At 34.6% G+C, this 15,914-nt stretch overlaps 1 protein-coding gene across 2 annotated transcripts; it reads left to right on the forward strand.

Annotated features, from left to right (window-relative positions):
- Positions 1 to 2,276: 2,276 nt before the first annotated feature.
- Positions 2,277 to 11,719, forward strand: LOC131644405 (mitochondrial Rho GTPase 2-like). 2 transcript variants are annotated; one of them, XM_058914895.1, is made up of 14 exons: positions 2,278 to 2,605; positions 2,724 to 2,856; positions 2,954 to 3,103; positions 3,559 to 3,735; positions 3,840 to 4,088; positions 4,624 to 4,692; positions 4,814 to 4,869; positions 8,549 to 8,630; positions 9,259 to 9,470; positions 9,622 to 9,691; positions 9,889 to 10,001; positions 10,833 to 10,983; positions 11,113 to 11,296; positions 11,376 to 11,719. In XM_058914895.1, the coding sequence occupies exons 1-14, from the start codon at positions 2,382 to 2,384 to the stop codon at positions 11,441 to 11,443; spliced, it is 1,938 nt and encodes a 645-aa protein (XP_058770878.1). In that variant the 5' UTR covers positions 2,278 to 2,381; the 3' UTR covers positions 11,444 to 11,719. The 2 variants fall into 2 exon arrangements, with proteins under 2 accessions (XP_058770879.1, XP_058770878.1); XM_058914896.1 differs by lacking the exons at positions 11,113 to 11,296; positions 11,376 to 11,719 and having other exon boundaries at positions 2,277 to 2,605; positions 9,889 to 10,026; positions 10,833 to 10,969.
- Positions 11,720 to 15,914: the final 4,195 nt, after the last annotated feature.

The raw sequence follows: 15,914 nt of genomic DNA on the forward strand, positions 1-15,914 counted from the left end.
ATCAATTGGAAAACACAAAGTGAGTTTAGTAGCTAGAGGATTTCTTCAGAAACCCGGGCTAGATTATTTTGAGGTGTTTCCATATGTAGCTAGACATGAAACAATCAGGTTAGTGATTGCTATAGCTGATAATAGGAATTAGTCTATGATACATCTGGATGTGAAATCCTCAATTTTGAACGATCCTTTACAAAAAGAATTTTATGTGTCACAACCTCCTAAATTTGTAAAAAATAACCAAGAAGGGATGGTGTACAAGTTATATAAAGCTTTGTATGGATTGAAGTAAGCGCCTTGAGCCTGGAATTTGAAGATTGATTAATTTTTCAAGAAGTATGGGTTTCAGAAATGTGAGATGAAATATGGTGTCTATGTTTAACATAATTTTGGAGGCAATATAATTTTGGTGTGTCTCTATGTTGATAACATATTGCTGATTGGAAGTTGTTCTTATGAGATAGTCAAGTTCAAGAAGGTGCTGATGAACGAATTTGAGATGACTGACCTAGGAAAGTTGGTATACTTTATAGGGATGGAGATTTTGTACTCTAAGAAGGGTATCATCCTGCATCATCTGAAGTATGAACTTGAGCTTGTGAAGAAATTCTAGGTGATAAATTGCAAATCTGTAGTCACACCTGTTGAGACGAATAACAAGCCGGATTTTGATGATGATGTAGATGCTACAACTTTTAAACAACTGGTAGCCTTGCTGAGATATCTCTGTAATACCAGACCTGACATTTGTTACGAAATTGGAACATGGAATAGATTTATGAACAAGCCAAAGTGGTCATATTACCAAGCCGTTGTTAGGATTCTGAGGTATATTAAGGGGACTCTGAAGTATAGAATTTTGTTCCCTTTTGGTATTGAATGTGAGTCAGAACTGATGTGTTACTCAGATTCTGATTGGTGTAGTGATAGAGTTGACAAAAGAAGTACTTTTGGATATTTTTTTAAATATCTAGGAAGTCCCATTTCTTGGTACTCCAAGAAGCAACCAGTGGTTGCTTTGTCAACTTGTGAAGTTGGATATATTGTAGGTGCTTTGTCTGCGTGTCAAGCTGTGTGGTTGTCGAATTTGTTGCAGGATCTGAATACCAAAGTGATGAAGCTTGTGAAGTTCATGATTGACAACAAATCTGCCATAAGCTTTGCCAATAACTCAGTGCTGCATGGGACAAGCAAACACATTAATACAAAATTCTATTTTCTAAGGAATCAAATCCAGAATTGAGTGCTATAAGTTGTACACTGTAACATCCATAAGCAACTTGCAAATATTCTGATGAAGGCTGTAAAGACTGGACACTTCATCAATTTGAAGGATGAAATTGATGTTGTTGAATTTTGTTCTGAATGTAAATTAAGGGATGATGTTGAAGTGTACACTTTCTCTCTCTTCTTCCATCTTCATCTTGTTCACTTTATTCCGATGTGCACCAACACAATGTGTGTGTAAGTCAAAATCAGATCAAATAATTAAGAGAATCAAATATATAGCACCACACTATGTTATTATGTTTAATCATCTTGTGATTTTTTTAATAAATCGAATATCATCAACAAGTAAATATGGAGACTAACCTTCGAATCGAAAAAGACCATAATAGACAATAAGATTTTCTTTCAAAAGATTTAACACTGTTGTGTACTCAAGATTAAATTCAAAGATAAGACTTCTGATTAAAATAGAAGAGACCGTAACATCTTAACCAAATACTCTTGGATGACTCTGCTCCTATCATATTCACAAACAAAAATATATTTGATCGATATTTTTTAAATTAACAATTTTTATATTAATTTTTACATAAATATAAAATTATTATTTGATATACAATTACATCAAAACTAACATCATAAAATATTTTTTTTTAAAAATAGTAAAGTAAAATAAATTTATACAATATTTTTTTCAGATGCAATTTTGATTTTTTTTATATTCTAATCAAATGTTAATGTGGGGCTCATTAATACATTTTTATTTTTTATTTTAACACATATTAATCAACTTTATTTAATATTTAATTAAATATGAATTTTAATCTTCTTTCATTAAAAAATATAACTTAAATTTATTATTATTAATCACATACTTAAGAAGTTGTTAAAATTGTTTGAAAGCATTTAAATTTGATAGTAATTTTTATTTCATTTATCTGTAAGTCAAAAACCAAATTAAGATAACAAAAAATATAATATTAAAATTGCACAAAAAATATAACTTGAATTTTTCCATTTTTTTCTTAACATAAATCCTCTTTCTCGATATACACGTATAAAAGCAAACATCAATCATAAAACTCAAAATCACACAAAACCCCTCCTTCCCTCCCTCGTTCACTCTCTTTTCTCGATTCTCCGTCACAATCACAATGGCATTTCGCTACAAATCCACCACCACCACCACCACCACCATTCCCAAGGAAGTCACAATCCTCGTTATCGGCGACAAATCCACCGGAAAATCCACCCTCATTTCCGCCATGGCCTCCGATTCTTTCCCCTCCACGGTTCCTCCGCTGCTTCCACCCACTCGTTTGCCTGCTAATTCCTTCACCGATTCTGCTTCTCTCTTCGTCATTGACACACCTTCAAGGTCTCGTTCTTTCCTCCAAAGCCACCATTACCACATTAAAACAATTTATTATTGGTTAATAAATATACGTGCTAGATTTTTTGGTAATCTTGAATTTGCATATGATTTTGTTTTGTAGTGTGGTGCAACAAGGTAAGCTAAGTGAAGAATTGAAGCGTGCGGATTCGGTGGTTGTAACCTATGCTTGTGATGATAATGTGAGTTTTGAGCGTGTGAGTTCTTACTGGTTGCCTGAATTGCAGAAGCTTGAGGTTTGTGATTGGTTTTGATTCTATTACTATCAATTGATGAGAATTGATTTGAGAAAAATGAGAGTTGAATAGGGAATTTATTTTTTATGATTTATAGGTGAAGGCACCTGTGCTTGTGGTTGGTTGTAAGCTTGATCTTCGCAATGAAAGAATGCAAGTTAGCTTAGAGAGTCTCACCACAGGTATCATGAACCAGTTCAAAGAAGTTGTTACCTGTATTGAATGCTCTGCAGCTACACTTTATCAGGTATATTGGTTATGCAAATTATATAGTGTGAATTTCTGTGAAATGTCCAAAACGTCTTATAATTTAGGACGGAGGGAGAAATTGTTAGTTTAGTGTTGAGTTAGACAGTAGCATCAAAATTTAAGAGAGGTTTGTTTCTTTAAGATTACTCAATCCTGTAATTTAAGAGAGGTGTGTTTGTGGTGGTGTAGATGCGTAGTTGATTTGTTTTAGATCTTTAGGTTTATGAGGACGTTTTGAATTGCGGTTGTGTTGAGACTTTTACGTTGTGGAAAATGTTGGTCAAATATGCTGCAATTCCAATAACAACGTGGTCGTGGAGAGATTATAACCTTTGGACCATTTTTCTAAAACCTTGATAAGGATATCTTCTTGATGATATTAGAGTTATCGTTTGTTTTCTTAATTTGTAAATCTCAAACGCATATGTAATTGTTAGTTTTGGTTACTTATAGGTTCCTGAAGTTTTTTATTTTGCACAAAAATCGGCACTTCATCCGGTGGATCCTTTGTTCGATTATGATACAAATGCTTTAACAGATCGCTGTGTAAGGGCATTAAGGAGGATTTTTAATCTTTTTGATTTCAACCTGGATGGCATCTTCACTGATCGTGATTTATACGAGTTTCAGGTTTTTGATAGACTTGGTTCCCTTTTCCTCTCCTTTTGGATTTCATATGCTTTGAATATTTATTTAGTTTGGTTTGTCCCTTTATTTTTGAAAATTATCAACAGACTAGCTCCTTCGGTGCAGAACTGCGACAGTCTGACATAGATCAAATCAAAACAATGGTAGAGCAGAATGTTCCTGAAGGAGTCAATTCTCAAGGTCTTACTTTTCGTGGCTTCGTAGAAATCCATAATATGTTTCTAAAGAAAGGGCGAACAGAGACATTCTGGGCAGTTCTAAGAAAATTTGGATATGGTAACGATTTAAAATTGCGGGATGATTTTCTTCCCGTTCCATCTAAGGCTTCTGATCAGGTCATACTTTTTGCTATTATGAATCTTCATTTTTGTCTTCCTGTTTGATTTAATTGGAAGTGTTGTTAAGAGTACTGGCTTAGTCGTCTAGTTATTGTAAGTTTCAATTTCATTACTTATGAACTAAAGAAAAACCTTTTTTTTCTTCCTTTTTACGGCTGAACCATAGGAAAACTTAAATAATAAATATGGGCTGTAATAGTAACATTGGCAATTACCTACTAGTTATGAGCTACTTGGAATGTATTGCTAGGATTAGTGATTATTAAAAATTTAGATATTATATTTGTTCTAGAAAAAGTAACTTTTATGTGTTGCATGATTACTTACTCATCGTCCAGATTTTGAATATATTCTTGTACTTAAGCATTCAGTTTGTAGTTTCTAGAAATATGGCAGTTTGGGTTAGAATTAGTTTACTGCCAATACTTGACATATTGTAATTTTATACCTCATTTGTCATTGTTTTACCATTCCTATTAAACTAGCAAACCCTGATATGCAAAAGTTTACTTTGTTTGAAATCATTTTGCAGAGTGTGGAGCTGAGCAGTGCAGCCATAGAGTTTCTGAAAGGTGTCTTTAGATTATTAGATACAGATAAGGTATGTAGTTGTTTTTTTTTTAACACTGCTATGCTCTTTGAACATCCCACCTTAGGTGAGTTTCCATGTGAAATATTATATATTTTCTGACTTTCTCTCTAAAAACATGATGTTTTTCTAGGATCAATTACTACGGCCTGCAGAAATTGATAAGCTATTTGATGCTGCTCCAGAAAGGTAATTTTTCCCTTCAATGGCACTTAAAAAGAGTTTTCCCTTATATCTAAACCATGTCATTAGCTTTACCCTTCCTTACCATTGATGGTGTAGTCTAGAACTTGTTGATTTCCTCCAACTGCTTGAGCTATTGCTTCTGTAGCAAGAGAAGAGCTTTTATACAATTCCCAGGTTTAAAACTCAATAACATATTGATAGGACCCAAGAGGACAACAAAATTTACGGATTTAGTAAGGTAAGAGAATGGGCCCGACCCTTCCCTTGGGTCTTCAATAGCTTTACAGTATCACGTTTCTCTTTTTAGCGAGGAAGGAGAATAAATGTAGGTGACTAAGAGTAGTTGTTGAATAAGTTAGGAATTGATAGGAATTAAGTTAACTATACAGGAGGAAATGAAAGAAGGGGGGGGGGGGGGGGGGGGGGGGGGGCAAATATCCTAACTTAATCTCTAGAAGTGGTTTGATTGGGTCGTGAAATTCATGTTATGTCTCAAGGTCTTAAATAATTGATGGATTGTTCCTGTTCATGACATCTTGATACATATTGACAATGCTCACATAACTATGATGAGAGCTTATTATGTTTGGTAATTATGAATTTGGAATTTTTAGTAATGCCATTTGGAATGATGAATGCTCCTTCAATATTTCAAGCGTTGATGAATAATATTTTCAAACCTTTGTTGCGAAGGTTTGTGTTGGTATTCTTCGATGATATATTAATGTACAACACTACTTGGAAAGAGCATGTGCAGCATCTTAACCAAGTTCTACAGGTTCTGATGAAAAACAGGTTGGTGGTTAATAAAAAAAAAATGCTATTTTGCAGAGTTCAGTGGAGTATTTGGAACATGTTATTTCTCATGAAGGGGTTGCAATGGATCCAGGGAAAATCAAATGTGTGTTACAATGGCCAACACCAAAGAATGTGAAGGGAGTAAGAGGATTTCTTGGTCTTACCGGCTATTATTTGAAGTTCATTAAAGATTATGGCAAGATAGCAAAACCCGTGACAGACCTCACTAAGAAAGTGGGGTTTAAGTGGGAAGGTAAAGAGCAAAATGCTTTTGAAGTACTCAAAAACAGGGTCACTACAGCACCTGTGGATTTCAACCAGAATTTTTATATTGAAAGTGATGCTTGGGGAAACGACTTGGAAGGTCGATCTATTGCCTATTACAACAAAACTCTTGGTGAGAGGAATCTAACCAAATCGGCTTATGAAAAGGAGCTAATGGAGGTAGCGTTATCTATTTAGCATTGGCATCCTTATTTGCCGGGGCGGAAATTTACTGTATATACTGATCAGAAAAGCTCGAACCAGTTGTTGCAGCAGCGAATAACTACAATGGATCAGCTGAATAGGGTAGCTAAGTTGTTGGGATATCAATTTGAAATAGTTTATAAACCTGGTCTGGAAAGTAAAGGGGGCAGATGCTCTGTTTCACATGCATGAAGGTCTTGAGCTACATTCTTTAATTCATTACCTGGAATGGTTGGGCAGCAGAGAAGTGTTAGATGTAGTGCATAATGATGCTTTGTTGAAGAACATCATTGCTGACCTGACAAAGGGGGACACAACAAAACCAGGCTTTGCCTGCTGTAATGGGGGGCAGCTGTATGAGGACAGGTTAGTGTTGGCTGCAAACTCTAGTTGGATTCCTAAATTGTTGTTGGAATTTCATTCATCTCCTCAAGGTGGTCACTCGGGATTTTACCGTACTTACTGAAGAATTGCTGCAAAGTTGTTTTGGTTTCAAATGAAGAAACAAATTATGCAATTTGTTCAAGCTTGTGATGTTTGCCAATGACAAAAGTAGGTGGCTGCTGCTCCAGGAGAACTTCTGCAGCCTCTTCCGATTCCTTCACAGCAGGGCCGGCCCAATCAACCCGGAGGCCCGTTCTAATTTAAAAAATGGGGCCAAATTTAAAAAAAAAAATACAATTATAATAATTAAAAATGACACATCAAAAATATAATTATATATTAATGAAAAATAAATTTAATTATAATTATTTTGACTTTTGATCAAATTTTTTTTTTATGTATTTAGTTTTTATCATAGCATTTTTTGATTTATTAGGTTTTTATCATAGAATCTTTTTTATCTCTATTAATATTAATGAAAAAAAATGGACCTTCCAAAATTTCGAGTCTTGTGCTTTAGAGCTTGTTGCTGTGGGAGATTGGGTATTTTTGAAGCTCCGACTGCATGTGCAGGCGAGTGTGGAGGTGAGAGTTAATCCAAAACTCGCTCCACGCTATTATGGCCCGTGCCAGGTGATTGAGAGAATTGGAGCGGTTGCTTATAAGCTCAAATCAAACGGCCAGATACTGCTCGGATTCATCCATTTTTTCATTACTCTCTACTCAAGAAAGCTATTGGGAATTATCAGGTTGAAAAAGATTTGCCTACTGGTTTGGAAGGGGAGTCAGGTGGACTGTGGGAAACTATTGAGGTGCTTGCTGACAAGAAAATTACCATGGTAGGGGACACTGAAACAGCTGCTGATATGTTGGAACAGTAAACCAGTTGACGAAGCAACTTGGGAAGACGAGTTCGTTATGCGAAGCAAATTTCCTACGTTTTGACTTGAGGATAAGTCTATTTCTCCATGAGGGAGTATTGATAGAGTCCCAGGACCTAAAGTGTGGAAGATGTACGTGAGAAAAAATAGAAAGTAGGGACCACTGCTGATGTGGTAGTAGGGTCAGACTAAGGGGAGTCGGGTAATTGCATTTTCTATTAGGCAGAGAGTGTATTTCTCTGTGGAGCATTTACTCTGTGAGTAGTTAGGGAGAGTATTACCCCTCTACTGTTTTCTATTTCCCCATCAATAATAGAGAAGCATTCTTACCAGTTGAATTGTTTTTCTGTTACTGTTTTTATTACCTGATTTTCTGGTTTCCATCGGTACCCTTAATTAGTCCATCAACTTCATCTATGAAGGGTTCATGTTGTTTTTTTTTCTTCTGTCATTTAATCCAGTCCTGTGGGCTTTTAAATGTGTTTTATTGACCGTGGGTTTTGTTGTAGCAGTTCATAGTAATGTTATTATAACTTTCTGACATCTCTATTATCTTGGAGGAATGAATTGTTTCAGTTACTTGAGAAATCTGAACCTTAAAAAATGTGATGTCCTGCTTACCTGATTTGGTTATGACTCCTTGTAACCAATATGTGAGTCTGTGGCTATGTGCAGATACTTTTTGTGTTTTTTGTTTCTTGGCATGTATCATTGCCCTTTATAATTACTGATGTCACAGAGATGTTGCACCCTAATTTTTATTTGAAATAACCTAACCATAATCCATTTTTACTTCTTTCCTTCTACATCCTATATGGTTAGCAATTAGCACAAAGTGAAGTATTAATACTATACCAATTCCTATGCACATACATCATTCTGTACCTCCAAATATGCTACATTTCTTGCCACAATATTTTCATTACTTTCTTTTATATAATTGAAGGAGCGGCTCACCAAACTATTTCAAGCTATGAGAATTTGCTTGTTTCATTCATTATTGTACAATTTTGATCCATCAATTTATTTTGAAGCCGATCAAGTTCATATATTAATTGAATTCTTCATAACACATTGAAATAATCCTTTATGTCTGAGTTTTCTACACCTGAGGTTTTACATCTCATATTTTCTTCTTGTTTTTCATTTAGTCCGTGGAAGGATACTCCATATAAGGATGCAGCTGAGACAACTGAAATGGGTTATATATCTTTAAACGGATTTTTGTCTCAGGTGATTATTTATTACTTTTTTTTTTTTTGTTTTATTCTTAAATCTGTCATTAATTAGTAATATTTTAAAAAAAGATTTATATTTCCTGATTCCGAGTATTATTATTGATTATATGATCTACAATGGTTTTCTCCTGCTACTATCATAGAGAGTGAGGTTGAGGTAGGTTCCAAGTTCTAATTTAACCAGTTTGGGGAGACAATTTCTAGTGATTATTTAAAATAAGAACCAGGAAAGACACAACAACATGCCTTTGTCTCTTAAAATTGTTAAAATGACTTGCCTATCATAATCAGTGAAGATTCGAATTTAGCTATTTCAAGATAGTTTCTTCATCTATTTTCTTGGGAAGATATTTGAATTTACTCATTGCTATTGTTTCTTTCATTTAATCTATAGAATTCCAGTGTTCTGGATAACTATCCAGAACTTTGAAAGTGTTGTGCCATGCCTTATTTTCCCATGAAGAAATTATTGCTCTGTGGTTTCCTTGTGGGAGACCCTCCCTCCCTTTCATCGAATGATCATTTTCTCTCTTTGCTGTATTTTTTGAATGGGATGGGTCATCTCCACATTTTGTTGGTGATTGAGTTTACTATTGACATGTCTTTTAAATTGCATGGTGCAGTGGGCCCTTATGACTTTACTGGATCCAAAATATAGCTTGGCCAATTTGATTTACATCGGATGTAAACTTAAGCCTGCTGCAGCACTCCGTGTCACTCCTAGAAGATCAGAAGAACGCAAGAAGCAAAAAACAGAAAGAAATGTGTTCCAATGCTATGTTTTTGGTTCTAAAAATTCCGGAAAATCTGCTTTTTTATTTTCATTATTGGGAAGGTGTGCTCCTGAACCAATTGTCATATATTCATAATCATTGTGCCCGAGCTTGTTTTATTAGTTTTAGTCTATCAGCATTTAGAATCTTATACGCTCATATTGTTTATTTTTGTTTCCTTCAAAGGAATATTTAACCCTGTCAATTTCATAGGCCTTTCTCAGCTTTCTATACTCCGACAACTGTTGAGCGGTATGCAGCAAACAACATTGAATTAATAAAGGTAAGGATGAATTTTATAATGAGAAAGTATTAGTACCATTTGAACGATTCTGAAAAATGAGACTGTCTTCCTGTCTTGTTTTCCCTTGATCTAGTGTACCTATTGCTGATAAACTAATAAAGTACCATAGATGTAGCTGATATTGATTGCTTCAAGATGCATTCTATATACTAACAATCCTGGTGTTTACCATATAGGGAACTAAGAAAACTCTCATATTGCGTGAGATTCCGGAAGATGAAGTATCAAGTTTTTTGTCAAAAAAGGATTGTCTGGCTGCATGTGATGTAGCTGCTTTTGTACATGACAGGTGTGGTGCAAAATGATTTCATGTGGTAATGCTTGCTAATGTTTAGCTATAGAAAAGCGGCATTGCATTATAGTTTCACTTTAATTTCAACCATTATTATCATTTGTTTGGAAACATAACGGAATAAGATCTTCTGGATCTGTTTATGATATTTATATTGGTTCGGAGGAAACTGATAGGATCTGATATAATATGATAACTGCTGTATACAAGAGCAGTTACAGTGGGAATATCTTTATTCAATGGAAATTGTTACAGACACATCATTAAGAAGTAAATGCCAATTAAAGGAAAAAACTGACACAATAATAACCTACCTCTAGGAATTAGTATCTAGTCTCTCCCTTAACCAAACCACAATTAACAACGATCCGATGACCTCTAATTGTCATCCTTATTCTATTTAAAACACACTAAATAACATAAATCGGGCCTTATTACTTGGGCTTTTGGTTTCACACCTAGTATAGACAAACTTGATAGGAGGCCTACTAACAGAAACATAACTGAAAGATCTTCTACAACCGTTTATGATCCCTTAAAATGACTTCCTTACATGCCGAGTTCCCTTTGAGCTGGTTTATTAATTTATTTTGAACAAATTTTCTGAATTATAAGCTAATACTTAAATCCTTAAAATAGTTTCTGACCTATGGATCATTTTAAATGTAACAAAAATCAATGTGAAATCTAATTTGGCCTGCATTTTTGTGGTTCCTACTTTTCTGGAAGAATATGATGCAATTGAATTTCATCCCATACAATACCATACACTGAAAAATCAGAAGGGCACAGGATTTAAGCCTAAAATCTTTGTTTCTTATTTTTCAGCTCTGATGGATATTCATGGAAGAAATCCATAGATTTGCTTGAGAAAGTTGTTAACCAAGGAGAGCTAACTGGTCACAAATTTCCTTGCCTCCTCATTGCTGCTAAGGATGACTTAGTTCCATTCCCAAGGGCAGTACTAGATTCATTTAAGGTAATGTGTTTTCAGCTGATACTTACCACTTACCATATCGTTTCATGCGTGATGATAATCTAAAAGTTCATTGGCTCATAGTTATACCTGAGTTCAGCATTTTATCTTCTATTTTTCGTTATAATGTAGGTTGCTCAGGAATTAAAAATAGGCGCACCTATTCGCGTGAGTATGATGTCAGGTGATTTAAACGATGTGTATAGTAAGATTGTCAATGCTGCAGAACACCCTCATTTGAGAATTCCAGAAACTGTGTTTGTAAGGAAAAGAAAGCAACAACAACAACTTCTCCACTCTTTCATTTTTGCCCTAGGTGAGCTTATTTTTCTCTACCTCTCCATTTTTCTGTGTTAAACTTTTAAATATCTTATGATTATGGCTTGAATTCACAGCTGGGGCTGCTATGGCATTTGCGGGATTGACAGTTCGTCGTGCACGTGCAAATAAAAATTCTTCTTAGCCACATCAAACAACTCTTGTTGACTTTATTTTGCATTGTAAATTAGCTTATAGGGTTGGATTGGTTTCGAAATTAAATAATTTAATCCAATTTTATTGGTTTTTATCATTTTATTATCTAATTGTAATAGTTTTAGTTTTAAATTTTATTTGACAGCTCAATATAAAGCATTTGAGTTTGATTAGTTTATTTATGAAACATTGAATAAAAAAAATATATAAAGTAGCAAATTTTTAAAACAGTTTTCATTGTATTCTATTGCAAATTGCTGGTGTGAGTGAGAGTTGTAAGTTCTGATTATTGAGTTTGAATTTTATATATAATTTTTCTAAAATTTTAAATATAGACATCATCTTATGCAAGTTATTATCATCTATTTAAAGAGTACCTATAATCATGTGTTGTATCAATAGAAAGAGTTTGAGCCTTTATGCATTTGGCTTGTTTCACGTTGATTTGTGTTGTCCTTCATAAACTCATAGTAAGTCGGGTGCTTCCCCACCGCGGGGAAATTAGTAAATTAGTAAGTCACTCTTTGGATGCATATTTTTAGCCACTCATCTGTGCAAATTATTAAGTCACTCTTATTTTGTCAAAAGTTAATCTGAAGATGCATCTCTGGATCATCAATAGAGTGAGTTCAGAGATGCATCTCTGTAATAACTACGTAATTCAAAATTAAGTAAATTTTACGGAGATGCATTTGTAGAATATGCTCGGTTAGACCAAATTAGAAACAATGGCATAATGTTGGAAAAACAACATAATTCAACATCAAAATACTTAACATTACATAAATGATCGTTAACATAAATTTAACATTACAATTCCTTACAAACGAGTGACTCAGAACGTTGCAACATCTTTAGAATATCTTTGATTGGTCTTGTAATCGTCGCATCCAATTCAATCAGATCCTTTGATGAGTAATGGTAAAGTGTATTCCACACAACCTTTAAATCTTCACCCGTCTTCAGTTTAAGTCTGGTGAACCATAAGTTCACTTCGCCGTCAATCGAGGATGAATGATACTTGAGCTTGATAACTCTTCGATTTTTTGGATATCGCAGGAGAGTATCCAATTTGGACTTTTGATTGACGAGATGTATAGCCTTGGAGACCCTACATTGAAGTGGGGGCTTTGCGCCATTGTAATGCACAACTGCAAGATGAGGATATGTATTCATTATGGCGTGTTGTGTTTTTGTAAAGATCATAGGATGAGAGACTCTCTACTTATACAAGTTCTAGATCAATTTAGACTTTAGAAATAATATCCTGTCATCATAAATATTTTGGATATGCATATCCAGACCCATCCTATGTTTTTTTTTTACAAAATAAAGGTTTTTATGGAGATGCACATCAGTAAAAGCCCATGTTTAGTTGTTATTACAAGTAAAAATGAGTTTGTCCAGAGATGCATATCCAGAATCACCCCATAAAGCACTGTTCATACATAACAAGTATATATGCAGGGTCGAATTTTAAAACAGGAAAAGTGTCTAAAAATTACCTTCAAATTCTATAACGTTAATGTAGAATATACATTACATATGTCTCAAGTTGTATTGATATTGTATCATTGACAACATTACATAGAAAAAACAAGTTAAATTATTTGATAAAAACTAAAATGCATCAAAACACGTGTGACCACCTAAATCTATATATATTGGTGGTTTCTTCTTTGACCATTTCTTATTTGATTCTCTTTCAATGTCGTTCAACTTAGTGAACTCTTTCATCCTTTTCAGAAAGTGATCCGACCAAGTTTCAGTCTCTTTTGTGAAATGTGCCATCCACTATGGTGATGTCTATGCTATAAGACACCCCAATTTCAAATAAACTTGAATAAAATGTTGTGTTTTTGAAAGTCACCAAATACACATGTTGCGTTCAGATGGGTTTTGCGGTGACCTACTCCAAAGTGGAAAAAATGTTTTTGAGAAACCATATCATGTCAAATCAATACACACTCTATCGTAAACACTTGCTATAAGATGTCGCATTTCCGGGAGGCGCATCCATTTTTCAACTGGTGCTAGACCACTAACAAAAGGAACAAGAGCATTGAGAATTATATCATAATGTTCTTTTTTCCTATATAGCGCTTTGTATGATTTCCCATGCGTCATCAACTCTTGTATAATTTGATAGCGGACAAATGTGCGATTCTCGTCTCCTTTATCGAGCAAATCCAAAACAACTCGAGAACTGCATTTTCCGTCACCATTAATATTTACTATCCGCTCAATGTAGTTGTACATAAAAAAGCGACATGTCATCAATGTGGATGATTTTTGGTAACAATGGTGAAGGAGGTGGTATTCTAATTCGAGCATCCTTGAAAACACTTTTTTTTGATATTTTGGAGTTGAAGAATTTGAAAAATGTGAGTCAACATGTTCAAAGTATGAAGGAGATTGTCTCGTAGAGTTGTCACTATTCCAGATTTACCTTTTTTAGGGTCACCCTTTAATTTAACCAATTCTGACGGTGGTTATAAATCTTTTGTTTATGGAAATTCAATATTCCTTAGATGCTCTTTAACGTGCAATGTCATATTGTCTCAAGCTTTTAAAAATCTCTCTTGGATTAATTCTCATTCGGTCATAATAATTATACTTAATTTATCATCCTTCATCACATCATTGTCATCAAACCAGAGACTTTTCCAGTGAGTGTAAATTTCATCCATACGTATTGCTTTAAACAAGCACATGGAAGACCATATGTCTACATAAGTGTATAACTATACTTTGAGCTATCTGAACCTGTTCTATCTATTCGCTTTGCTTCGTAAAAAATAAAATTCAATCCCACCTGAGACATGTTTCCAACCAACTGTGAATAAAGGATGTGTCTTTGAATCAATGTTCTAACACAGTAACTGTTAGACGATTGCCTACGATCTTGAGGGGGTGAATAGATCGCAAACGAAAATTTAATATTAAAATTCTATTTTAAAAACTGTTTAAATATGGTGCGTGGACACAATCCCGGATCGACAATCTTCTATCCCGAACCGTTATCGAAAAGACCGGTTATGCATTGAAAATTCTGGTATGACAGACTCGGATGTCATTCACGATGTCAAGACATCTGACCTGTTATTAATGTAGCAGAGGCAGAATAGAAAGACCCCTCATTTATTAATTACTCCTAAACTGGAGTCAATGAGACCTGGGATCACACATGTTTAGTAAATATAACCAGATTGAAACAGTTATATGGTTCTGTTCAGGAACAGCTAACACTTCTGAACCTGATGTTATAAACGATGTCATAACATTCATAACTGAACAAACAATGCAGAAGATAAATAACACAAAAAATTGTTAACCCAGTTCAGTTTAACTACCTACTATGGGGGCTACCAAGCCAGGGATGAAATTCACTATCAGTAGTATCAATTCAGAGTTGAACTCCCAGTTTACAACTCCTCATTTAATCACTACCCAATGACCCTTCTACCTAGGTTCTCCCTAAATATGCAATATCTCCATTCCACTCCCAATCGTAGAAATGATGTCTAGCAGTCAACAACTCAGCCACTGCATCGACGGCCTAATTTCCAACAATCTAAGCACACAAATAAACATAACCTGGAGTTGCATAACAACTTCCTCCAAGGACAAAAACTTCACTCATTGCTTCACAGCTTCTGAGTAAGTAAAACAAACCTCTTACCTACAGGCTTCGAGGCACAAATCAGTGACCATCCCACAACCCGGGTGGTTCACTTACACGGCTAACCCTAAAGACTACATCTTTCTAAAATCCGGATAGCTTATTAAACTAGGTTACAAAGGTTTCTATTTATAACCTGATCCCAATTGGACTTGAGCTTACAAATCGCAACACTCCTTGCTGTTACAAATCTGCAGAAATATTCTGCTACAAATAAGGTCTTTTAATCATGAGTTTCCTAATTTATCTCCTAAATTAGAAACTGCTGAATCTTCAATCTTCTGATCTGATTCTTCCTGAATCTCCAAACTTCTGATCTGATTCTTCCTGAATCTCCAATCTTCTGATCTGATTCTTCAAATATTCTTTTGACCTTTAAACATGCGCCACATAGGATTACAAAATATTCTTCGAATATCCTGTATTTGTTGAGTACAAACTGAATCTTCCTTCCAGTTTTGCTGGCGCGATGTCATGAGTTGATGTCATGACATTCCATATAACATCTTGATTGTACCTGTTTTGTTCATTTTCTATTTGCAAGATTCACAATTATATTATGTTTTACTGCTATTATGTTTTAGCCAAACATAGATGCCAATCAGCCAATAAAAGCACTAACAATCTCCCCCTTTGGCATATTTTGGCTAAAACTAAGCATTCATTAAAGTGCAGCAAAACATAACTTTTTCAACTTTAAGACAACAAAGAAGAACAAAATTTTACATTCTCAGAATTGGGCTTTAATCATTACCTTCTGTTCTTCAGGACCTGAACC

This window comes from Vicia villosa, linkage group LG1 (assembly GCF_029867415.1).
Source record: "Vicia villosa cultivar HV-30 ecotype Madison, WI linkage group LG1, Vvil1.0, whole genome shotgun sequence".
In the NCBI taxonomy this organism is placed as follows: domain Eukaryota; kingdom Viridiplantae; phylum Streptophyta; class Magnoliopsida; order Fabales; family Fabaceae; genus Vicia; species Vicia villosa.